The sequence below is a fragment of the Amphiprion ocellaris genome, chromosome 5, assembly GCF_022539595.1.
Source record: "Amphiprion ocellaris isolate individual 3 ecotype Okinawa chromosome 5, ASM2253959v1, whole genome shotgun sequence".
Taxonomy (NCBI): domain Eukaryota; kingdom Metazoa; phylum Chordata; class Actinopteri; family Pomacentridae; genus Amphiprion; species Amphiprion ocellaris.
Window position 1 is genome coordinate 22,175,579 of NC_072770.1, and position 26,246 is coordinate 22,201,824.

The 26,246-nt window shown below is 42.1% G+C and overlaps 1 protein-coding gene and 1 non-coding gene across 6 annotated transcripts in view; one reads left to right on the forward strand and one right to left on the reverse strand.

The window, feature by feature from the left end:
- LOC111565890 (tensin-2) overlaps positions 1-18,152 on the forward strand; it is a 31,891-nt gene extending 13,739 nt beyond the window's left edge. For 2 of the 5 annotated variants that reach the window (XM_023266194.3, XM_035946410.2), the window contains 24 exons: positions 6,595-6,627; positions 6,725-6,768; positions 6,933-7,116; positions 7,286-7,336; positions 8,206-8,328; positions 8,432-8,496; positions 8,927-9,010; positions 9,127-9,239; positions 9,423-9,483; positions 9,757-9,832; positions 10,301-10,430; positions 11,341-11,406; positions 11,515-11,631; positions 11,723-13,126; positions 13,241-13,394; positions 13,480-14,342; positions 14,466-14,597; positions 15,086-15,178; positions 15,353-15,430; positions 15,509-15,586; positions 15,765-15,933; positions 16,159-16,227; positions 16,566-16,595; positions 16,786-18,152. In XM_023266194.3, coding sequence (XP_023121962.2) covers positions 6,595-6,627; positions 6,725-6,768; positions 6,933-7,116; positions 7,286-7,336; positions 8,206-8,328; positions 8,432-8,496; positions 8,927-9,010; positions 9,127-9,239; positions 9,423-9,483; positions 9,757-9,832; positions 10,301-10,430; positions 11,341-11,406; positions 11,515-11,631; positions 11,723-13,126; positions 13,241-13,394; positions 13,480-14,342; positions 14,466-14,597; positions 15,086-15,178; positions 15,353-15,430; positions 15,509-15,586; positions 15,765-15,933; positions 16,159-16,227; positions 16,566-16,595; positions 16,786-16,930 — 4,362 coding nt within the window. In that variant the 3' untranslated portion in view covers positions 16,931-18,152. The remainder of the gene's footprint in view (positions 1-6,594; positions 6,628-6,724; positions 6,769-6,932; positions 7,117-7,285; positions 7,337-8,205; positions 8,329-8,431; positions 8,497-8,926; positions 9,011-9,126; positions 9,240-9,422; positions 9,484-9,756; positions 9,833-10,300; positions 10,431-11,340; positions 11,407-11,514; positions 11,632-11,722; positions 13,127-13,240; positions 13,395-13,479; positions 14,343-14,465; positions 14,598-15,085; positions 15,179-15,352; positions 15,431-15,508; positions 15,587-15,764; positions 15,934-16,158; positions 16,228-16,565; positions 16,596-16,785) is intronic. The other 3 variants (XM_023266195.3, XM_035946411.2, XM_023266196.3) reach the window with 2 other exon arrangements.
- A 241-nt stretch (positions 18,153-18,393) lies between these two features.
- trnaq-uug (transfer RNA glutamine (anticodon UUG)) lies at positions 18,394-18,465 on the reverse strand. The gene has a single exon. It is a non-coding gene; the product is annotated as a tRNA-Gln (tRNA).
- Between the last annotated feature and the right edge of the window lie 7,781 nt (positions 18,466-26,246).

Sequence of the window (26,246 nt, forward strand, 5' to 3'; positions counted from 1 at the left end):
CATGCTCATTTGTACTAATTAGAGCCAGTGGGGCTAGAACAGATCCCTGCAAAGTTGTAAGATTTTTCTCAAATTCCCCTCAGTTTTTTTAAGGCAAAATACCAATAATCCATCCAGCTACAGTCCAGATGTGTTGAGTCTCTGTGGCTCTTGTCCTTTGAGGCATATTCAGCCACAATTTCCAACCGTTGCTGTTGTTCATGTCTCACCAGCAGGCAGACGTGCTGTCCTGTGCTAAGGCAAAGTAACATTACACATCAGTCTAAAGGTGGAAATGGCTAAGTTAATAGAGATGGAAATTTGAGAAGGATGTTAGATGTTAACAGAGTATGAAAAACAATCAGATGAACATCTTTGTGGAGGCTTATCATTTTCACTTTGTTGTCGCTATAAGCATTGCTGCCACGATGTACTGTGTGCAAATAATTATCATGGTTAATTTAATTTTACTGCTTTACTCGATTTACCACACACACACACACACACACACACACACACACACACACACACACACACACAGATGCATGAGTGTTTATATTTACCCTTTGCTTTTAATTTCCTGAGAGCCCGAGCCAAGCGATAGCTGCACAGCAAACTTTGTTTAATATTCCAGGAATTATATAATTTTTTTTTTTTTTTTAAAACTATAATTTTATAATTGTTTTAGCTCAAAGATTGTAATTTGTAGTATATCTCTTTTGATATCAGTTGGATATAGACAGGGAATTTCTATTAATCTATGTGATGCTTTAAATTATCGAGTGTTAAATGTAGCTGGGCAAAACGCCAGCTACAAATGTATGTTAGTCTGCTGTAGCCATCAGGCTCATGATACGAATCAAATGTCAGATCTCCTGCAGATAAAAGCAAGTGGATTGGTGAGATGACTGACAGACAAATAGACAAAATGAGCCTTTAAGTGTTCTGAGGGACATGTGGTCTAAAATAAGGAGCTCTATCAAAATAGCTCTGTGAAATCTCTGCTCTGTGTCAGTGGTCAGGAGGCATGTTCAGCTGTTGACATCTCTCTCCTGCTCAGCGCTCGCTCTCGTTTTCTGTCTCCGTTTGCCTCTCCTCTTTCCACTTCCAGTCTTCCTGTGTCTTTTTTTTTGTTCTCTCTTCTAAGCTCTGCCTATTTTTCTACTCCCTAGACGGTTTTGCTTTGAGCCCTTGTTGCCTTCTCCTGCAGGCCAGTTTGTTAGTGGCGTGCCCCGGCTGTACGTGATGCTTATCGAGGTGCTCTTTGTCGTCTGATGTTGTTTATTCAGGGGGAGCGCATACTTGTATCTCATGGCAGCGATGATTGTTGTCATCCTGCCCCCCAGGCTTTGTAAGCACAGAGACAGGGAGTAATGTTGTAGTAGAAATAGAAGAGAGTGACAGACGGCAGGAGGGAAGGAAATAGAGACACAAGAGTTCAAAGATGAGAGAAGGCAGCGAGCCATAATGAGACGAAAAAGAGTGGGGATGCCACACTTTCAAGTGAAGCCTTCCTGAATCACTCCTGTAAATCACTCCAACCACTCCTGTATTTGCCCTCAGGTGCCCTGGGAGAAATGTTAACAGTCTGCGTAAAAATAAAAACCCTCCGATTTTTTATTTTAGCTTCCAGTCGACTTTGCGGATTAGTGCTTTTGTGAGACTATGGAACTTGGAATAAACTGTGGTTGTTTGGCTTTTTCCACTTTCGGATAGGAAGGCTTACTCACTTCTTCCCTCTCCAGAGAGTGATGTCAGCTCGGAGCTGACTGTCAGAGTGAAACTCGCTCCTCCTGGATGGCAAACTGATGCCTGCGTCTCAAACACACACTTATCTCCTGCTTCCCCTGCTTTGGCAGATCTGTGTGTTGGATTTCCTCTCACTGGAATAGCAGAGATGATTCAAGAAGTGGCAGTTATCAGATCACATTCAGATCCCTGCTACAGTCACTCTGTTGTGGAGGGGATTAGCTGCCAGGAAACTCTGAAAGTTTAATGTAGGACTGTAATTAATATTAATTAGTCAGTCAGTCATGTTTTGTTGATCAGATAGACTGTGAATTTGAGAAAATACTGAAAAATGTCCTTCATAGTTTCCTGAAGGTCAAGGTACTCTTAAAGAAATAGCTCAACATTCTGGGAAATGATGTATTTTTATTAGATATCACTGACATGTGTGTCAATTGAAGCCAGAGCCAGCAGTTGATCTTGGCTTATCTTAGTATAAAGGCTGCAAACAAAGAGAAACATCTACCTTGGATTTGTCTGAAACTAAGAAAATAGCTGCACCCATCTCTGCTGGAGTGTTAGCTGTTTCCCCATTTACCGTCTTTATGCCAAGCAGATCACTGGCTGTAGCTCTGTGTTCATCCCAAAGACATGAGTCTCAGCAAGAAAGTAAACTTCTCAAAACAGTCCAAAACGTTGAGCCGAAGATAACGGAGAAAAGCTGTAAATTACAGAACGATTACTATTTGAACCCCCACTAAACAGATCAGACATCCAGTCCGCTACCAGTCAACCGGTCCCTGAGGGTGGGATCGGGTGCTGTCACTGGCACCTCACTAAATACTAACTGATGAACAAGACAAACTGAACCAGATGGCTTCATTCCCAGTGGCTCCAGCTAACAGTCCGCATGCATTAATGAAGACCCTGAGGCTGGTAGAGCTACCAAAGACACGTGTATGCTCTGCGTGTATTTGTGTGTGTGTGTGTGTCTATGTGTGTGTGTCTATGTATGTGTGAACCCAGCACTGACATCCTGTTGCAAATTGCTTCCTGTTGACTCTGGTATCTTCTGCCTTGATGCTGCGTTCCTATACTTTCTGCCTTCAGGTTTCACCTCGGGCTCCTTGGGTCTGCATGTGTGTGTGTGTGTGTGTGTGTGTGTGTGTGCCTGTGTGCGTGTGTGTTGTGTCTGTCTCCTACTGTTCCTTCCTGGAAGCGACCACTTTATCCAGTTAACTACCATTATTAAACCTGTTAAGGGTTCTTCCCTATGGCGGAATCTCCATGTTCTTTCATTTCCTATTGTATAGGCTTTATGTGAGCTGTCCCTTTACAGCGACACTCTAAAGTACATAATGTCAGTGGTGAACATTAGAGTTCAGAGTCTAAAAAAAAATGCAGTGAATAGGAATAGAGTGACAAATGAGGAGTGTTGGTATGTTGGTTGTGTGTCTGTGTGAACCCTGCATGACAGTAATCACAGAATGACATCATCTTGTCAGTTCGGCAGGAGCATATTTTGACTTTTCTCTGTAACCAATTACTGCATGCCCTTTTCCCCTTCACTCCCCCCTTCTACTCATTCCTCCCTGGATCACATGCCTGTTTATGTTTCCTTCCATTTCTCTGTCACAGTCTCCTACACTTTCTGACAGCTTCACTCTGAGCTCCCCACTGCAGCATTGTTTGCCATCTCCAGTTTGTGTATCACAGAGACTATGAGTGTGTGTGTCATGAAATGAGAAAAATACTATTTGTGATTGTGTAATAGAATAGGAAAGTAGATTTCCGTACTTGACAAATCTGTTGGAGTTGAAAAATAAATAAATAAATCATATGTAATGTCCCTCTTATGATATGATTATGATAGTAAACTCACTGACAGTAATGTAACAGCACATAAATGATCATGATTTGGGAGCATCTGCAAAATGTCCAGGCTTGTGAGGCATTCAGCAGTGATGAATGCCGTCCAAAAAACGAAGGCAGGGTGTTGGGGAATGTGCTGGAACCAGTCTCCAACTTGCAGCTTGCAGAAGTTCAAGGATCTGCTTTTAGTATCAGGCACCACATATCACAGGGTGGCTTCAGAGGTGTTTTAAGACAGCTTTCTGCTGCAGGAGGTGGAGGTGGCATGAACATTCACAGCAACGGCTTCATAATCGGCCCTTTCAGGTTCTCCATTTCCATTCCGGTGTAGAGCCGAACAGCCTGCCAAAACAGCAACAAATATTAGTTACTGGACTCTGGTTCTAGGGGCATGTTGGAAATAGAACAATGGATGGTTTGTTGTGTTAGTCAAGATGATGCATTTTACATTGATGTTTGGGTGGAAAAAGCTGCTGCTCAGTGATGACTCAGAGAAGGTAGAAAAAACTGTTTGTTGTACCCTTGTTTAGGTACATAGCATTTGTCCTAATCAATCAGCAGTGAGACCCATAAAGCAGTTTTTCAGGTCTGACAGTGGAGCAGGTACTTTTTTTTTGTCTCACAAATAGGCCTGAAACAGGTTCTGCAAGGTTCATTTGGTCAGAACAGGCTCAAAGACCCTAAAACAACCTGTAAGTTCATGCAGAGGAAAAATGGCCTCTAGAATCCGTTCTATGAACTCTTCCTACAGTTACGTTCTTTTACAACTTAACTGCATCCTCAGTTATGTAAAACATAAATATTATATTCCAGAAACATCTCTCCGCCTGATTACATTTGCTTGTGCTGGATCAAACATGTGTTTATATCAACATATTGTTGTTTATTTTATTGTTTTATTGTCACTCCTTTTTGGCAAAACGGTCATATATTAGATGGGCTGGGTCTCATCACACTGTTGACCCAAAAAATGGAGGAGAAGCCTCAGAAATGTTGTGAATGTGTCATATTTTAACCCAAATCATGCTATTTCCCTAAACCTAACCAAGTAATTTTGGTGCCTAACCTTAACCAAGCTTCTAACACATAGTTATCGTTGTGAAGATGTTAACCAAAGAGTAATCATTTCTGAAACCGAACCACACAGTTTGGGTTCTTAAACCTAACCAAACCAAATGTAAGAATAATGGTCCCGCACTAGACGCAAACCCTCTTCTTGTGGGTGAAAGAACTGTTACTTATGCCTCCATCCCCCTCACATTGTCTTTGGAGGCCTTTCCTAAAGACTGATAATGAAGAAAATGCATTTGTTTCAGAAATAAATTATAAAAGTTTCTTTCAAAACCTAAATGAGATTGCACTTTAGCTGCATAGTAATATATCTTTGTGGAGATAGGGATATCCTGTTTTGGCAGTATGCAAAACACCAACAACATATTCAGCAGGGGTGATCATAATGTTGTGGCTCATCAGCTTATATTATTAATGTCTCTCTCTGAGGTGCTGAATGGGGACGTTGATGCGGCAGCCCCTGACGGTGGTGGAATTAATTCAGATTCAACTGTTCATCATCAGAACATCTTGCTGATACTTCTGACTTGATGAGGCACGATGCCAACAAAACATGAACATTATCTGCACCTAGCGTGTCAGTGAAAACAAATGCCCTTACAAGTGAATTTCTCAAGAGCTGGAACCCAGCAAACACTTGTAGTGACTGTAAGGGGGTATATATTTGTCAGGGATAAAATCGATCTTGCATTTAGTCACAAAAACGTCCTACATCACTGATCGCACCTCGACTTGTTCTGTCGACATAAAACTGGAGAACGTATTGCTGCATCATTGCTGCTGTTTTCCTGGGATACGTCCAGTTGTAGCTCTTCATGACTGTCAGGTATTTCACTTGTTAACCTGTTGCCTGCCTCCTGTCAGCACTTACCAGCAGCTGGTCACAGAGGGCGACTCGGCTGCCAATCAATCTCACGGGAAAGTTGAAAGGTCAAGAGCTGACATGGTGTCACCTGTCGAGGTTCACTGTCGGTGCTCGTAGCTGTACTGGAACACTAAATGTTTGATTAGATTTCTTGGCTGGCTTCCTCCATTGTCCATTTAAGTGGTGTGATTTGTACATTTTCTTGCATGTGTTAATCTTTATCGTGTTTGATCATTTGATATGACTTAGAAATTATTCAATCTCATTTCAGCAAACCACTAATCAGTTTCTACTACCATGTCACTTGAGTGTCTAGACTCAGATAAACAATCCAGAACAGAAGAAGCTACAGAAACCTGTTAAAGTTTATTTGTATAGTTGTGGCTGTACCCTGTTTAAATGACCTCAGCTTCTCTCTCTCTCTCTCTCTCTCTGTATACGTGTGTTTGTGGTTTTGGCAAGTTGCTGTTGGCTCACCGGCAGAGTACAAGGACTGCAAGCCACATGTAGAGGCTTCCTCCAGTAAACTTTATCCTTCTCTATCCTCTCTTTCTTTTTAAAGAGACCAAAAAACAACATCAATCATTTTTATTGAGGGCCTCTTAATATGCTGAGCAGCACTTCTGTTTATTCAAATGTCTGGTCAGCACATTAAACGCCAGGCAGCGGTTCTACAGAGTGAAAAAGAACTAAAAGAAGTCAGAGATTTGAGGACACATACTGTATATGTTGCGGTGCTTGTTTCTATACATATATGAGTGTGTGTGTGTGTGTGTGTTTTGTCTGACGTCATGAGTCACTAGCCCATCATCTGTAACGGCCAAATCTGTGCTGGCAGCCTCTTCTTGAACCAGCTGCTGCAGATGACAGAAGTAGAGTGAGAATGAATTTTACTATCTTCTCCATCAGCTCCTCATCCTTCTTCCTCATCCCCCAGCCTTCCATCCCTTCATCTGCACTGCTGGAGCGCGACCAAGAGCATTAAACCAAACAGATGACTTGGCATGTGCTGGTTCATTTCCAGTGTATGCATGTGTGTGACTGCTGCAAAAACTAAACATATGCTTCTTTCCTTTCAGGTGACTCCAACTTGCACCTCAACACCAGACCTGGTAAGTTTGTACATATGCCTGTTACAAAGAAGTTTTAAATTAGTAATGCAATGTGTCGTTTTGCAGCACCGTAACTCTTGTTTGTTTGTGTTCTCAGCAGAGTTCCACTAAATCACAGAAGAAGAGAGGCTCCTTACCAAGGTACTACAAAACCTGAATGAAACTCATCCAGACAATGACATTTTTATATGTGTAACAGATAGAGAAAACAAAAATACAGTAAAATCACCATTAAAGACTATAACTTTGACAGTTCTAATGGTTGTTTTGGCTGCACTAAAAGATTGGATTTTCATAACATTCAGGAGTAAAAGCGTGGAACAAGTGATGGAGCATGTGATGGAGCACCATTACAACTTTGACCTCACCTACATCACAGAGAGGATCATCTCTGTCTTCTTCCTGCCAGACCTGGACGAGCAGCGATACCGCAGAAACCTGCAGGAGGTGGCCTCCATGCTAAAATCCAAGCACCAGGATAAGTTTTTGGTTAGTTAAAACAGACATAATTAGATGTTAAATGAATTACTGGCTGAATACTGTTGGAGTACACTTAAACATTGCTACTGGCTGCTATTACATTTTTTTTAAGTGTTAAATAAGTTTTATTTCTGTGACTAAATATTAATATCATCCTCTGTGTCTCTGTCTTTTCCAGCTCCTGAATTTATCAGAGAAGAGACATGACATCACCAGACTAAACCCAAAGGTACCAGTATAAACACATGAAAAGATAGCAGGTGACACAGCCTAGAGTAGGCATGACTTAAATGCATAAATCATGAATGTGACAAACACTGATCCACCACAACATTAAGACCACCTGCCATATTCCGAAGGTTTCCGTCATATCGTCAAAACAGCTCTGACCCATCATTGCATAGACATCGGACTCTGTTGGTGTCCTGTGGTGTCACTATGACGTTGGCAGCGGACCCTTTGAGGCCTGTGGGCTGCAGGGTGTGGCCTTCCTGGATCAGGCTTGATCAAACAGATGTTCAGTTGGATTGGGATTTGGGGAGTTTGGAGGCCTGGTCAGTGTCCTGGGCTGTTCCTTGAGACTCCCCCAGGCAGTTTTTGCAGGGTGCATAGTGCTGCTTGGAGAGGCCACATTAGAACCATAGGAAAGGTTGTTTCTATGGCGGCTATGTCTGGTGTGCAACAGTGTTTAGATGAGTGGTGTATGTCAAAGTGGCTTCCACATGACATCCAGGATCCAAGGTTTCCAAGCAGAACATAACTTTGTAATGAAATCCATCCATGCTTTTTCTGCGGTCACGGAGGCAGCAGGTGACTAGGCACCAGACACCAGATGAGAGATGTAATCCTTCCAGCAAGTTCTGGGTCTATCTCTGAGCTTGACATGCCTAGAGAACCTCTAAAGAAAGTCGATTAGGGGACATCCTAATCAGATGACATTTATTTAATTATTTATTTTATTTTATTCACTTCACCTGTCAGGGATTTCATTGTTGTGGCTGATCAGTGTATGTCACTGTATGTTTGAGGTCAGTGGAATGGTTTGACATCATCAAAAACCACCAGAATCTGAAACAGAAATCCTCAACTGTGATTCAGGTGCAGGACTACGGTTGGCCTGATCTTCATGCCCCGCCTCTGGACAGGATTTGTGCTGTTTGTAAGGCCATGGAGACCTGGCTGACCTCCGACCCCAACAATGTGGTGGTCCTGCACTGCAAAGTGAGTGCAGCCTGGACACACATCTGACTGCTTTGCTGTGAAAAAAAATTTTAAAAATGGAAAAAAAACTCATTCATAACCACTTTGTTCTGTGTTCTGACAGGGAAACAAAGGAAAGACTGGGGTCATTGTGGCAGCTTACATGCACTACAGCAAGATATCAGCTGGGTAATCTGGATTTTTACCACTGTCTATGCCAACATGTTGAAGGATCTGCTATTCACATAAATGGATGTAAAACATGTGCACCTGACAACTGCATATGTCCATAAAACACCCTTGTGTCTCAGTTCTTTAATAGATTTCTGAATTATCTAGTATACTAAAAATAATGAAAATTGAAACATTTTTCACAGCCAAAGTTGGCATAAATTGCTTGTTTTCTCCAACACAACAGTCCAAAACCCAGATGTAGTTAGTTTTTTTTTTTATCATAAAAGACAGAGAAAATTCATTCAGAATCATGCATTCATGATTTACTCTGCTCATCCACCTCATTACCTTCAAATGATACACTAGAAAACTAGAACACGCTACATTTTGCTTGCACACATCTGCACTAAAATATTAATTAAAGCACTCCTGGTTGTGTCCACAGAGCGGATCAGGCTCTTACCACATTGGCAATGAGGAAGTTCTGTGAAGATAAAGTCTCGTCTTCCCTGCAGCCCTCTCAGAACAGGTCTGACACACTCATTTTTGTACTATGTATTTCCTCCTTTGCCATATATGATTATTATTTCTGCTATTATTGTCTTACTTATCTCGTCCCATCATTTCTCTGCCTCTCTCGGACAGGTACATCTACTACTTTGGTGGTTTGTTATCAGGTACCATCAAAATGAACAGCAGTCCTCTGTTCCTTCACCAGATCCTCATTCCCTCTTTACCAAACTTCCAGGCAGGAGGAGGTCAGTTTTACGCAAACTAATGTTGCTATAATAGCTTGCAGTGTTGTAATGGTAATTCTGAATGTTGAACTGGGAACAAAAATTGTTTTACAACGTTAAGGGAAAAAAATAACAACAATAAGGCCTTTGTCTGCAAACTCTCACATTTTTAAAATTGTTCTCAACTTCTCTCTGCATTTGCAGGTTATTATCCTTTCTTGAAAATCTACCAATCTCTACAACTGGTCTACACCTCAGGCGTCTAGTAAGTGTTTGGTCAGTTGTCCAGTTGGATCACTGTCTGTGTGGTTCCAGTCCACCTCCAGCGGGCAAACGCCTTTCCTTCACTCAGTCATTTTGACAGTTGTTGATTCTATAGGCCACTGACTGTGTTTAGGTGTAGTCTGGTCTGTGCTTATGTTAAGGTAAATGTTGTTTACCGTTGTTTTACCAAACTGAGACATGTTTTGACTTGTTTTATGGGCGTTTTAAGCAGTTTTTATTGTGTGTGTGTGTGTGTGTGTGTGTGTGTGTCCAGTGATCCTCAGAGCTCCAGAGCAAGAAAGCTGTGTGTGACTATGGAGCCGGCGCTACTGTTAAAGGGTGACATTATGGTGAGAAATAGTGTATCATGAGTCCTATATCAATACCTCAAAATCCACACATATACACAGTACATCACTGCATTAACTGCAATTACCACTGCGGCAGTCTGCGGCTTCCATTATCCCTTATTAAACTGCTGCATAAAACACTTTTTTTCTCCTAATTTTTCTTGCTGAAGCTTTAAATCCTCTGCAGACTTGGCATACCTAAGTATTTCCTGCCACTATTTAGCATGTCTCTTTAAGAGTGTGCACACATCCATACAACAAGCTCTTAGCCATCCAGATATATATGCAGGTATTTCATTTACCTCAGTGTAGTTGGTTGCCACAGCAGCAACAACTCCTACACGCAAATGAAAATGAGATTTACTGGTTTATCACGCTTGGTTATTTGTCGATCAATATTTCGAGACATTCCATTTGAAGTGAGGCTTAGTATTGTACATTTTTCTCTTTTCTCCATCTTGTCTCTAGGTGAAGTGCTACCACCGACGGAGCCGAGCGGCAGAGAGGGAGGTGGTCTTCAGAGTCCAGTTCCACACCTGCACTGTTCATGGAGCCCAGCTGTGGTTTGGCAAGACTGAACTGGACTTGGCCGGCACAGGTACAAAAATACAGGCTCAGTAGTTTGGAAGTGCATGGACAGGAAAGTGATAGAAATTTTCAATTTTTCAACCATCATAGAGGCGTTGCTCTAAGGTGGGCCTATTCAATTGGCGGCCCGCGGGCCCTTCACAACTGGCCCACCCCCCAATGACCCCTTTCCAACCATCTAAAGCAACCCTATTCAACTAGCGGCTCGCGGGCCACATGCGGCCCGAAAGCAACCCTCGAGACGACAAGTTCTTACAAAAATTCCAACATTATTGCGAACATTGAATGCAACACTTGCCGTAACTTAGCAACTAACCCACAATGCATTGTGTTGAGGTGTACTACATCACTGTGGCCTGCTTCTTTTCTCTTGAATATAGAGTAAACATATGAAAAAATAAATAGGACATCTCCTGCTCCATATTCTTGTTTTTCTCTTGAAATCGTTTAAATGACTGTGCAAATCAAGACCCCTTTATTCTTCAGACCATTGCGGAGTATGTGTGTATTTTGAGCCAAACAGCTAATGACAGTGTCACTTCCAATGAAACTGAAATGTTTGCACATGGTCCACTAAGCAGCAGCCTCATCACAGCTGCATGTAAGTGTTACGTGCTGAAGCATAGATATAATGTATAAATAATAATATCCACACTCAGGCAAGAAAGTAAAAAGAAAGCTCATTTCAGATAAAAGATTTGCTGCTCTGTTTACTTAGGCCATTTTCTGTCTTCTAAAAATCTTCTTTCTGTCTTTTTGGCCTATTTATTTCCATTATGAAAGGAGTAAAAGCAAGTATCTTTTTTTTAACTTCTGTTTTTCTACTTCACAGATCACACCATGTTGTGGATGTTTTTATCGCTCTCTGCTGTTACAGTCTGGATATTTTAGTCCCTGCCTTTTTTCTTGTCTTTCTGTAGATGACAGGTTCCCTCCAGATGCTACAGTGGAGTTTATCTTCTCCACTGGCCCAGAAAAAATGAAAGGTGAATATTATCATCAGTCTGCCTGTCATTGCGTTCCTAGATGCATGCATCCTAATCTCATCTTTAACATTTCTTTTGTGTTTCATATCAATACGTCTGCTTTCCAAGGTCGAGAATACCGCAAGAATGATGCCTCCATCAAAGTGGACTACAACACCTCGGATCCTGTGGTCAGATGGGACTCCTATGAGAACTTCAATCTGCACCATCAAGACAGCATGGAAAGTAAGAAACATACACACAGGTGTAAAACACAAGCTTTGCATAAGAGGGTGAAATCAACCATGGCATCACATTTTCTTCTTCTTTCTATCAGATATCTCTCATACGAGGGGGCCTCTGGACGGCAGCTTGTACGCTCAAGTGAAAAAGCGCCGTGGACCAGGTGCAACTGCCTCAGCAGCATCACCCAATGGATGCCTCACTAGCAGCCCAACGGTGAAGCCCCAAGCTCCCACCCAGCCCCAGCCTCTTACCTACAGCCCCAACTCCAGCTGCTCCTCGGTCCCCTCTGATCGCCCCGGAGACACCTCTCCATCCATGGACTGTCCTGAAAAAGACAACATTGACTCTCCATTGAGGAGAGGAGATGGGGAAGATAGAGCAAAGGAGAAGGCAAGAGGAAAAGAAAGGGATAGAGAAACAGCAATTTTAGATGATGGAGACCCTTCGAGTCCTGGGGGTTTGAGGCGAGAACAATCATGCTGCAGTCGAGCAAGTATGAAGTGTGTTGATGTGGGATGGGAGCGGGACAGAGAGCTCTGTCTCTCCAATGGTCACTGTCTCGGACGATGCAACAGCATTAAAAACCACCCAAAAAGCCAAACTCTGCCAGCGTTACCATCCAAATCGGTGTCTCCTCCTCCCCTTTCAGCTCATATGGAACTCTGCCATCGTCATAGTGCCCATCCTTTACCAGAGTTACCATGGGAACGTTCACCTCCCCCTCCTCCATCCCTGCCTTGTCTCCACAGGCCATGCTACCCTTATCCCACTCATGAACACCCACACAGTCACACCCTGCCAGCCTCAAACAGACTCTACACTGGGGAGGAGTGTCATCTTTTCCATTATTCCAGCCACGGCCCAGGCTCTCACCTCTCCCCACACCAGTCGCAGCCATCGAGCCCTTACAGAGAAATGTTCTTCGGCTCTCCCAAACCTTCGTCTGGTTGCCACTGTCAGGACTGCTCCAGCAGGCGAGAGCTCCAGTCAGTCAGAACATTCCACCCACTGCACCCAGACCAGGCTGAAAACCCACACTGGTCCCAAGGAGCAGGGGTACAACGAACAAGAGAGGCACCTCCGCTATGGGAAACTGAAAATCCATGGGAGATGACAAGAGAGGCAGAGTTCTGGCAGTGCAAACCAGCCATGCCAGCATTTCGCCTCTGTCACTCCACTTTGGACCAGGTTCCAAACCCGGAGCAACCTAGACTTGCCCTCGCACCTCACCAGAACTACCCCATTCCCCATTCACTCTTAGATGTTCGGGATGGAGCCAGCAGTGGATATCACACCCCTCCACAGCCCCGCCACTCCTGCCCCTGTTCTCCTTACCAGTCGTCCCCAGCTGAGAGCCATGAGAGTCGGGGTTATGCCTCGGGGTACTCTGGATCAGCTTCGCCTCTGCCAGCTAGCAGCCCATCTCCTGGGAGAGGAAGGCTGCCTGAGACGCCCTCAGGACCCAGAGACCAGGCGCACACTGAGCATCTCAAAGGTGAATGAGGACAGATCCAGTAGGATGGATTAAGCTTTCTTGCTTTTTGTATCACTCATCGGTCATTTCTTTGTCATACCTTCATCTCATGTCTTTTAATCTTTCCTATCGAAGTGGAAAAGGCCAAGACTGACACAGAGGATGACAAGGTCTCTCAAGGTTCAGAGAGTAAATCTGACTCTAACTGTCAGTCAAGCACCCCTGGATTGGACTCCGACCATGACTATACACTTATTGGTAGCAGCAGCCCAACACACACAGAAGACAGGTGGGTAAAATGTTCTTTTTTGGCTTTTGTAAATGCTGGAAATACTCATTTTCTTAAATTTTTCTAAACTTTGCCTTTTCATTAGTGTAACTGCTGATAGCCGTCCTCAAAGCCAAGAAACTTCGACACAACTGGAGTCCAACAGCAAAACTATCACACCAGTACCAACAGAAGCACAAACCCAAACTCCAACCGTATCTATAAACCTCACACAGCCATCAAGTGAGTCCTCTCAGAGCTGGAGTCCGGATCCTAAGGTTGGAGCAGCCAAAGTCACAGGAAGTGCAGATGGTTCTAACCAATCACGTGCTTCAAATTATGCTACTGTCATCATCACTCCAGTCCAAGTGCAGCTCAATGGGTCCGCCCTTCCTACTGATTCCCCATCTGACTGCAGCAGAAGTGTATCAGTGAATCCTTCTACCTCCCTAACGTCTAGTCCTTCCACCACTTCCCCAAACTCTCCTGTTGGCTCCCCAGAGCTGCAGGCATCTCCTCAGCGTTCCGCATCTGCTACAGATGTAGCAGGACAAAGACTGACTCCAGACAGAGACAGCTCAGCCGACACCAAACCTCCATCACCTGTACCTGATGGATATCACACACCAAACTTCCCTTTAGCATCCTATTACTACTCATTATTAAATGTCCCCCATGTCCCATACACCGGGTACACTGCAGTCACTATCCCTGCCATCCAGCCACCACTTCCGGAGAAGAAACGCTTTTCCTCCACAGCTGGATCCCTGAATGGACACAACTCACTCCTCCGGGCCTCCTCGGCTCCGTCCCCCACGCACCACGTTAGTTTCTCCCCTGCTGTGGGGGAGCAGAGACGGGGATCTGCACAACAGAGCAGTAGGGAGGAGGAAAACATCAGGGTGAATGCTAAGTTTGTCCAGGACAGCTCCAAGTACTGGTACAAACCAGGCATCTCTAGAGACCAAGGTGAGGGGGATAACAAAGGGTGATGAGGGATGGTTGTAGTTAGCATTTTGCAATATATACATTGTCACTGTTTCTTATTTTATGCTACAACACCTTAGCTCTAATGTGTCTTCTCCATCGTAGCCATAGCTGTGTTGAAGGATAAGGAACCAGGAACTTTCCTCATCAGAGACAGTAATTCCTTCCAAGGTGCCTATGGTCTGGCCCTCAAAGTGGCCACTCCTCCTCCTAATGCCAACATTGCTGGGAGCAAAGGTATCCATTGCACTTTTTCACACAAAACATTTAGCTTTTTGTCATGGTTAACACTTCTTAGCCATATAAAAGTAGAAAAAAAGAACAAAATCAGTAAGTGTATATCTACTGATTTTTCTATGAGGGTTATCTTGACGTGGAATAGGACACTACACATTTTTAGCCTGAATTACACACTAAACCCTTGAAAACGAGGGCATTTACCAGAAAGAGAAGGTCTGAAGTACGACCCAGTTGTGCTGCTTGACGTATACTAGAGACGAAAAGTCAGGATTTTGTACCTGTCATGCCTTCTGTTCATGCATGGAATGGAAAACACAAATGAGGTACAGTCATGATGGAAAAAACTCCTAGGGTGCATATTATATACAGCACTACATTGTGCTATATTTTTATGTGTTTTTGCTCACGCATCTTTATAAAATGTGTTCTGCATTGCCTTGGTTTTCATCCTCACTTCCTCCCTCCACTCCTCTCCTCTTTCCCAGGGGATCCTCTGGAACAGCTGGTGAGACACTTCCTCATCGAGACTGGGCCACGGGGAGTGAAGATCAAGGGCTGTCAGAACGAGTCCTACTTCGGTCAGTTATGTGTCACAATATGTTTCACTTATTTATCTATGTATGAGGCACGGAAAATGATAATTTAAGCAAAATTTTTAAATTTACTTTCTTCTAAGTCTCCTTTTCTGTTTCTTTTGATCCCTTCAAATCTATACCAGTTGTAACGTTTCACCTCTTTTCTATTTATCACAGGAAGCTTATCTGCCTTAGTGTACCAGCATTCAATTACTCCCATCTCTCTGCCATGTGCCCTTCGCATCCCAGAAAAAGGTAATATTAGTATCATTAGTTAAGCAAATCTGAAGATATCCCATATATTGATATTTAATTGAGTCCATGATGTTTCAGATCTGGTTGGGGAGCTTCAGGAGATGCAGAGTGCAACAAATACCAGCACAGCAGCTGACCTCCTCAAACAAGGAGCAGGTACAACACAAGTTTATTCCACCTTGACTGACAGAAGATTGATCACACATGGTGTAGAAGTTGCAGTTCTTACCTTCAACCAGTTGAGGCTGCTCAAGTCTCACATTTTCACATCGCTGACCTAAAAGAACACGTATTAATATTAATCCACATCTTTTTCATCTTGCTAATGAAACAGCTTGCAACGTGCTCTACCTGAACTCTGTAGAAACGGAGTCGCTAACGGGGCCGGAAGCGGTCTCCAAGGCAACCAAGTGTACTTTGGCTCTGAATCCACGTCCAGTGGCAACGGTGGTCCACTTCAAAGTGTCCTCTCAGGGCATCACGCTAACCGACAGCAAAAGAAGGTACGTCTTAGGAGCTACAATCTTACTTGGCATTTAAAGTACCATGTTTTAATTCAGTGAGTTTCACTGGTTAATTTTAGAAGCGTGTGTTATTGTATTAACTTTTTCATGCAGATGATGATGCAGTTTGTACATGGGGTTTGACACACAGCCTTTCATGTGACATACTCAAACCTGACGCTAATGTTAGACAAAAGAGTCATAAGGTTGTTTATTTTCACACAGGCTATTTTTTAGGAGACACTATCCAATCAACAGTGTCACTTTCAGCAGTCTTGACCCCCAAGATCAGAGGTAGGTCACTGAGACAATAAGCACAGTGCAATTTTTACACTGTTTAAAAAAGAAAAAAAAAAAAAAACGACGTGCTTACACATGCAACTGCTGATTATCACTACATTGTGATATTAAGTGTGCTTTCTGTTGCTGTAAGAGATATGTGCTATATAGACTTATATTTTTTAATAATATAAGTTCTCTTTATGGGTTGCTTGTCTGCTTTTTTTTCACTCTAAGAGGTGAATAAAAGTTTCTACTCAGTGCAAACGCTTACAAAACAATGTCCATGTCCTTGTAATTCATGTGATCCTTCGCTTTGTCTCTGTGTCTCTATTTGTGTGCCCGTGCTTCAGGTGGACTAATTCTGATAGCACGACAAGCAAGTAAGTGCTTGTGTCACTGTGTGTTTCTCTTTTTGAGCATTATTACCGCCTGGTGCAACGTGCTCCTTTGCATGGCTATCGATCACCATCACATATCACTGACTTCTACAGGCAAAATGTGTTTACTGTTAGTATTAAATATTGTTTGCTCTACAGTCTTTTGACCTCTCATGTCTCTTTTGCGGTGCAGGATGTTTGGCTTTGTGGCCAGACGGACAGGTGCTGCCACAGAGAACGTGTGTCACCTGTTTGCAGAGATGGACCCCGAACAGCCAGCTGTGGCAATTGTCAACTTTATCAACAAAGTCATGCTTGGACCACAGCTATGCAGATGAGAAAGCAGGAGCATTTCAAAATTTGGACTCTTAGGGGATCCGGGGGAGATGTTAATATGATTTTAACATATTTTCCAATCAAGTGTGTATGCAGTGACATTTTTATTTGCATTTGTGCAGGTGGCACCGCCGTGCTCGGCTGTATGACTGTATTTTAAAGAGAATCCAGTTCAAATCACTGCTCTGTAAGATGAAGACTTATTTAGATGTCAGTTTACTAAAAAAGTTACAAAGGAGTGGTCTGAAAAGCCAAAAAGCAACCCAGCTTTGGCGATCCTTGCCAAAAGAGATCGAAATAATAGTTTAATTTGTTTTGTGTTGGTTTTTTTTCTGCTATTTATAAAGAAAATCCATTTATCAAATGTATTAAAGATTCTCTACATCCGTATTCAAAGCAAAGAGGGCTCAGAAGGTCAAAACAATGTGGCAGAATGTAAGTGGCATGTTTAAGGTGTAAACTGGCATGATTTCAATTGTGATCCTAATGCAAAGTGGGAGAGAGTAAAGTAAGCGATTTAATGGAAGCAGTCGTGTATTATGATTATCTAAGGAGAAAGTGTCTTTAGATACATTTTAACTCCATCTTTACCTACATAGATGCAGCAATCAGTATTGGGTTTCCACAGTATCTTTACTAATAAAATGATTGTTCCAGTGTTAACCACAGATGTAAATGAGTATTAAAGTGAAAATAACAAGGCTTTAAAACACATAAAGGTACATGACTACATTGCAAGGATATTTGCAGCTTCTCTACTGCTACAAGTAATAGAAAGCTTTATTTTGTGAAGCTAAAAAATGCAAGGAATTGAAATATATTGCCCTCAGATGAAATGTACAATGTCCAGAATGTTGGTAATGTCATTATAAAAAGGGCCAGTGTAGAAAAGTCTCTCCACATCACAGGTGAGCCTTGTTCCTGTTTTAGATTTTAACAAATATCCATGGAAACATATGATTCATTTGTGTCGGAGTTTCACTTTAAGCCAAAGATTTGTTGTGTAAAGATATTTTGTTGTTTGTTTTGTTTTTATCTTCTTTTTGTTTGGTATTTGTGTGTTTTCTATAAACTGAGACAGTATTTAGATGACTTAAGCACAATCATTATTTTTCATATTGGATTTTTATGTAAAAGAAGTAATATATTTTAGGCCTCTGAGGTGGTGAAAAGAACGGTGTATGTCATATTTGACAAGAAGATTAAACTCAGAAATTCAAACTATATGCGGGTATGTGTTTCATTACTTTGGGGCTTCATGTGAAATGTAACTTTACATTTTTTGATAGACACACGTAGCTCCATTTTTGTCATTGGGAAAGAATGGGTGAAGGTAGAGAAGTACGAGACATTGCAAGCGAACATTTCCCAGCTTGTTTGACTTTGTCTCACATTCTCAGCCTTTATACCTTCACCCCGAAGACACATAATCAAAGACACACCTGACATTCGGATTAAAAGGATGAGGTCCCACCGAGATTTGAACTCGGATCGCTGGATTCAAAGTCCAGAGTGCTAACCATTACACCATGGGACCTAATATGCCTGCTCGTACCAAAGATATGTACTTGTAGCTAAATGCACCAATTTTCATGACCTTGTACTAATTCTCCTGTTTATAGTCGTTTATAGTTACATACAGAATTTCTACGATCATATGTCTCACCAGACGATTTATTACTGACTTACAGAACTCGTCCGTGTTTCGGTAATGCTACTTAGCTAACTAAAGCTAACCTAGCTAACTATGATAGCTAAGATAGCTCGCTAGCGACGGATTGTGAAACCAGGAGTTGTGAGCTCGTTGTTAACATATGCGTCCTTGTAAAGGTTCACGCAATCTACCACGTTTGTCTAACAAACACATAATCAACACAAAACTAGAGAGACATGTCAATTACTTTCAACCATGTAGCCTGCTAGCTACACTTCCTTCTCGTTACCCGATTCGACTTTGCAAAATAAAAGCGCTGTTTTCAAAACAAAAGTTTTTCAATTTAATAAGCAGCAGGGTCGCCTTCAGATTTTTTTTCCCATTGGGGTGGCCAGATAGAGCCACTGCAAACATTGGATTGGCACACAAAAACTATAATTACTACAGTTCAGGAAATCTGTTATACTACTGCAACATATAGGGTAGAAGTGTGTGTTAATATGAACTAAGACATCACATGCTGATTTTGTTAACTACAACTGAAGTTACTGATTATCTGCTGTGCACAGCAGGTAGAGTTACAGGTACAGGTAATATTTTGGTGGTTTTAGTGACTGCCATTCAAAATAGCTCAAGAAAAGAGATACTGGTGAGTTTAAGGGCACTGTTAAGCTAGACATCCAAAGTTAATTTATGATTTTGATCATTTAATTTCTGTCCAATGAGATCATTTATCTAGCTACAGCCACCTGTGTTGTAATAAATTGTGTTTCCATTGTTACCAGACTACCTGTTAAAGTTATTTTGGTACTGACTTTAACGATTAGCAAGATCACATTCTGTAATGCATCATTCGCATGGTGCATAATTTGCATGATACAAATTCCCTGCTGTGAAATGGCAAAATCTCCCGAGTTGGAAAAAAAATTGACAAAAAACTTCAGACAAAAAAATAATGTTCTGACTTTGCAGCTTATACAGCAAAAAGTAAGGACAAGTGTACATTGTGACTTGGCTGATACTGTCTCCAAATTGGGCATAATGTATAACTAGAAGTAATTAATGAAGTTGCTGCTGTTGTGCCTAAATGTGCTCATGCTTTTTCTGTTTTTCAGACAGTCATTTGGATCCTGCAGCTGTCTAGTCCTGCAGGAATTTAATGAACTCCGAGGAAAGGCTCCAACAAACAGCTGGAAGCAACAAACTAAACTTTGGCTCCTGTTAATGCTTTGAGGAGCCAAAGTTTAGTTTGTCAACTACAGGCACAAACTGTAATGTCTATAGATGAGCACACAGCTAACTGGCTGCTGCTATGCATTTCTGTTACAGTCATCTGATGCTGCTTTCACTTTTGATTTAGTATTTGTTGTCCTATTTAAGTGTATTTACTAAATTATTACACAGCTACATTGGCACAACCTTAATATTACTTCTTTACCAACATCCTACATTGACTGCTGAAGCTGGATCACAACATTTTGACTTGTTTTTGCTGATTGCATTATGAGCAGGAAACAAGACAATCCTTTAGAACGTATACTCTCCTAAAAGCAACAAGGAGAGTCCCTATAAATGCTTGGTAAAGTCATTTGAACAAGAAATCAAAATTTCAAAGGCCTCAGCAGCCACTTACTAGGTGCATTTGAGCAATCACAGCTGCCTCAGAGAAGCTTGTGATGGTGTGAATGGGGCTGCTGGTTTTGTACACGACATACAGCCAAGACACAGAAATTACTATTAGGTGTCCCAAAGCACCTGATAATTAAACATTTATTAGAGTATTATCAAAACCCAGTTGCTTACCACGTTTTCAACCAAACTCCACCCTCGAAATCTGATCCAACTATGTTGAGAGGTATGAGTTGGAGTTAATTTCCTTGCGTAATATACTTTGATATTGTAAGACGTTAATGTTTTTTCATTATTCCTTTGTTGCTTAGAAACATCAAAGGCTCCGCTTTGGTGTAATTGCTTGGAACCAGCTCAACTGGCTGCACAGAAGTACATTTTATTGGAAGGCTCTGTGGGATTTATTGCTGGCTATAGTGCTGGGTAACTTTGAAACAATCCAACACTGTATGATTTACCACAGTTATACCACAGGGGCCCACGTGTGAACATACAGTAATGTGTGATGAGTGGCCATGCCCTCCCTCATCCTCCCAGAAGAGGGAACTAGAGGAACTTTAATAGACTGCGCCCGTCCTCTAAAGCAGTGTTTCTCAACTGGTGGGTCGCGAGCCTTTTTCTAAAAAGAGAGAAAAATAAAGATAATCCAATTTAGTGGCGAGTCATTGTAGTTCCCCTCCGCACCCGCAGGGGGTCGTCGTGTCAGCAGCGACCGGTGAGGACACTCGTATTACTGTAGAAGAAACTGCATGTTTTCATAGCAACAGCAGCATGGCTAAACGCAAGTACGACAGCGAGTACATTAAATATGGATTTTCCTACATCGAAGACAAAGGAGTCCAAAAGCACGCATCTGAATAAACTTTTCGAGCGGTTTAGCGACTACTTTCCCGATAAACAACCCGAGGACGACTGGGTGCGCGACCCGTTTGGAATAAACATGGAAAGCATCACGTTGCCTAGCAGCGATGAATGTCAGCTGGTGGAGCTATCATGTGACCGCACTCTCAGAAAGAAATTCACAGAGGTAAGCCTTTCCCAGTTCTGGTGCAACGATGTGATGAGAGAGTATCCCTCCATTGCTAGTCGAGCTGTAAAAATCCTCCTACCATTCAGCACCACATACCTCTGTGAATGTGGCTTCTCAGCTCTTGTTCAGCTGAAAACAAAATACCGAAATAAACTGAACATTGAGCATGACCTCAGAGTTGCTTTATCATGCATACAGCCAGATTTTGAGACTCTTGTAAAGGCCAAAAAGCATCCTCAGCTAAGCCGTTAGAACTTCATGTAGTTCTGCAGTACTTTTATTGTGACTTGTGACTTTTGTTTATTTGTAAGTGCTTAAAAACACACTTTTCTTTCAATATTGCACACTATTTTTTCCCCAAATATTGGCTTTCAAATATAGTTAAGCCCTTTGAAAAATGTTTTATTGTGTTTACATTTTGAGATTGATCAGAACATTAAGCATTTCTTCACTTTAATAATTTGTTGAATGCACTTCATCAGTTTTCATGTTTTGGACTCTTTTGCACATATTTCTATACATAGTTTCTCCAGCTACAACAGCAATGTTGCAGACTTGTGCAGTATTATGAGAAGCTACTGGTTTTGTTGACTTGCACTTTTTTTGTAGAAAAAAAAATGCACTTTTATATATCCTGAGAACTACTTGAGGCTATTGTTCTACTTGTTTCAAAGTCCTCAGTACTTGAATTAGTATTGCTGCTTGATTTTTTTAAAGATAAAGATAAAGTTCTTTATTTCTCCCCACTCCAGGGGAAATTTACATTGTTACAGCAGCTTTATTTACAATATATACAAGGGTGGATTTTGAGTTGTTGTGAAGTACTTGAGTTCAGGTTTAAAAGTTTTGTCTTCGAACGCTCAATCAATAAATTGTTGATTTTTGGAGAAATATTGTTTGGGTCACGACTTGTCATTTCAGTTTTATGGTGGGTCCCAGGCCCAGACCAGTTGAGAACCACTGCTCTAAAGCAGTCAGATTTCCCTATTGTAGCTCCTGGCGAGCATCTGGAGGAGAACAGTAGAGCCATGGTGTGAGGTTTTAGATTTCTCTGTCTGTGAATAAAAGCCTCACAGTGTCGTTACATCTGAGAAACTGGATCGTGTAACAACTGAAATACCTGTTTTCAATAAGTCGTGTTATTTTTGTGCTTTCTAAAGTCTAAGATCTGTAGGGGTCCAGGAACAGATTCCACCCCCTCTTGGTTACTTCTGAGGAATTAAAAAAAGAAAAATAACCTTTGGTTTTTTAAGTAAATATTTTGAAGAAGACAAAGGAATCCCAACAATGCTCAAGACTTGGTGCAACACAGAACTTTGAAGACAAGAAAGAGATGTCTGTTTGTCTGCGTAAATCTCACAGCCTGTGCATGTATGTGTTTTGTTTATCGTACCCGTACATACAAAAAAATATGTGAGAAATTGTCCAAAAAAAAATCTCAATGCAGGCAGTGAAGGGAGGATGGAAGCAAGTTATGTTTGGTTATGAATTTAACAGTCTGATGGCAGCGAGGACGGCGCTGCCCTGAGCCTGACAGCCCTGGAAATGCTATTCTGGTAATGTTTTCCAGAAGTCAAAAGACTGCAAAGTTTGCGGTGGGGATGAGCATGGTCCTGCATAATTTCATGGGTCTCCTTCAAGCATCTCCAGTGGTGAATGTCCTGGAGAGCTGGTCTTTTTATTGCCTGTGAGAAATTATGCTGTTTACATCACCTGCTGTATAGCTTTACAGTCCCGGGCAGCGCAGCTTGGACGCCACACAGTGATGCAGCTGCTGCGGTTACTCTCAGTCCATGTAAACTCGGCACATGTTAATGGAGGATGTTTGGAGCCATGTTGAATTCCCATCAGCAATACTGACCCAAAGGAGCTAAAAACCGCTGACTCTCTCCACTTTAGGCATATTGATCAGAGTGTTTCCTCCTTCTCCTTGTTACTTCCTGAAGCTCACCATCATCCTATTTATGTGGTCTGGTCACTGCGTTAAAGGATTCTGCTTTCTGTGGAGACTTAACACTGGCCATGGTTATATTTATACACACACGAAACCAGGTTTATGAAAGGCATGGAAAGAAATCATCTTAAAAAAAAAAAAAAAGCCTACATACTTGTAGCTGGCAAAAAAATGGATTTTCCCATAAAACTGACATTTTTTTTAACCAAGACTTTTTTGCGCATTTTTAACATTTAATGCTTTGTAGGAAAACCTGTCATTCTTTACTTTGCACATGTGCCAGAATTTTACAAACATCCTGCTAGATGGTATTTAAGAAATCAGGCCACTTCTAAAATGCAGAAATAATCAGACAATCTTTCTTTTACCTCCATGAAAACACTGTAAGTGACTATGCTGATAGCTGTGGTGTTGCTCCAAAGTGATAAAAGTGAGGCCCTGCTGCGCCACTCAGTTAAGTGTGATCAGCTTTTAACATGCAGTGTTGGATGTTTGGAGTGCTGAGAATAAGAGTGGAGGAAGTGCCCATCTTCACCACCAGTGGCCTGCCTGTCAGCAAGTCCAGGATTCAGTTGCTCGCAGTGGTGCTTGGACGTGCTCCCCGAGGGTGAATGGAATTATAATGAATGGTGCGTCGTAATCAACAACATTCTCAAACACTTCATATTCCTCTTGTCCAAGTGAGACTGAGTAGTGTGGGGTTAAGATGAGGCATCCTCAGTTGATCTAATGCTAAATGCAAAGTGCAGACTGTCTTGCCTGGGGGAAGCGGCTCTGTGAGGGTTTTGAGAGGCTGCCTGAGGCATCTCATGATGACAGATGTAAGTGGAACAGGGAGGCAGTCCCTCAGGCAGGATATCCTGAGTTTCATAGACATAGCATAGATGCAGGTTGCATTGCACTAAAGCATTACAAAAAAAGGAGTAGTCAAAGATTCAGTGTATCCACCAGGACATCTGCCAGCTGATCAGTACATGTGCATGCTTTCAGACTCTAACTAGAGTATACTGTCAGGTACTTTAAGTGGGCTGGTGCACCTGACAGGTCTGGGCACTGCGAGTGCTCGGAGACATTCTAGCTCTTACTGTAATTCCAAAAACATGTGTAAGACAGCTTCAGTTTGTTTAGGAGAGAGGCAGGTACATGTGACACACAGCTGGGCTTCTCTCGGTGGCTCTGCAGTTGTCCTCAGACCACCAAAGCTGTCCTTGAATTTCAGTTTATTACTTACCGTTAAGTGCTACAATGCAACAACAGTGTTTCTAAACAGTACTTAAATCTGAAGCTCTTCGCTCTGCAAGGTGTGTCAATTCAGTAAGTTATCTTTTTTTGTTTTACTGCATCTTATTGCACAGCTTGACTAACAACATCATAACATGTTATAATGAACCAATGTTCCAGTACACCAAAAATGCACATCCTGTAAATATGCATGCAAATTATAGCTCAGTGAGCATACTAAAGTGTGTGTTAAGCTCATGCTTACATGTCCTCTACTGCCATTTTCCGCAACGGAATAACCTAAAGTCAGCTCTGGTTGTCCTCAAGGCATATTTCACTATGAGCTCCATTACTACAAGTTATTTATGTCTCTGCACCAGTGCCACGAATGCTAATTCCCATAGTTTTAGTGGGTCAAGTGTTTCTGATTTATGATTTCCACTCTCGTCGTTTCCAAACAGCGAGCCAGCTCACAGCGCAGGGCTGGAGCATCTGAGGACACAAAATGGCTGGGCGGGGATACATGTCTGACATGGGTGTCGTGAGGCCAAATAAATCCCTGTTAATAGAACGGCTTGATCCAGTGCTGGTGCCAGACTTGGAAAGGGCCCAAGCCACAGTACAAGGATCGACTCTGCAAGCGTGAACCTAACACCCACACACTTTACTACCAGTTACTGCACATGAATCAACACTTAATAAGCTTATGACACGTCTTAGGTGTTGGCGGCGCTCAGGATATGCAAGTTCTGAGGTGCAAGATAGAATGCAAAGCTGGCATAAACAAGTCGAGCTGACAGTGAACTTTGCTCGCGTCCTTGGGGTTTATGGTGCGAGCCTAATTGTTGAGTGGCCTGTGCTCTTTAGCCAAACAGTGGGCACACAGGGTATAAAAGTGCAATGTGGAGTGGAGTAGACTATTTGGAGAATGTTTGCTGTAAAAAAAAAAAAAAAATCCTTGGTATTTTGGAGGCAAGGCAGTGCTGGAAGGGGATTTAGAGAGCAGGACAACAGTGCAGGTCATACGGCATACAGGATCAATGTGGGGATAAATAGAAGGTTTGTGAGGTGGCAAATACCAGACACAAATTTTATAAACAGAGGTAACTGTGTAGCTTGTTGCTACAATTTGTAAATTCTACGACACTGCCTATGTATTTTTAATTGCTATGATAATCCCATTTGACATTGACTCAGCTGTTTAAACACGTTGCTGTTCCTAGTTTTTCATTTTAAAAAAAAATTTAACATTTAAAAAATATATAGGAGATGAGGCAGAAATAGTACAAAGTTTAAACTCTGTGCTTGAAGATGTAAAATGAGAAGAAAACATTGGCTCTCACTGCTTGAAAGGCAGCTTCTGTTGTAGCCCAAGAAATTCACAATAATTGTATTGTCTTTGCAATCTGCACAGATCTGCTGCTTGTTTTCATGATTACTTGGAAGAGGATGTATGGGACCGGATGGGGCCCTCCTCTTTCTTTCCCTCTCCCCTTCTTATCTGAGGCCTTTACAGTGTTTACATTATAGACACACCTCTGACCTTCACCCAGGGCCCCTCAGCCAGCTCTTATACCTCACACTCCATGTCCATTCCAGCCACATACCAGAGATCCTATATGCTCAGGACAAATGTCATCTAGATTAATAAGCATGCAAAGACAAATATGTGTTTTTTTTAAAAGGACATGAGTGCAACATACCGACAGGATCTGACCGCAGCCTAGTTGTTTACTCGTCTATTTTTAGCATACTCTGCCATCTCTCATGCATTGCGAATGTATGGCAACATCGCCATGCAGCGGCATTGCTCTCCAGCCTACCACCGTA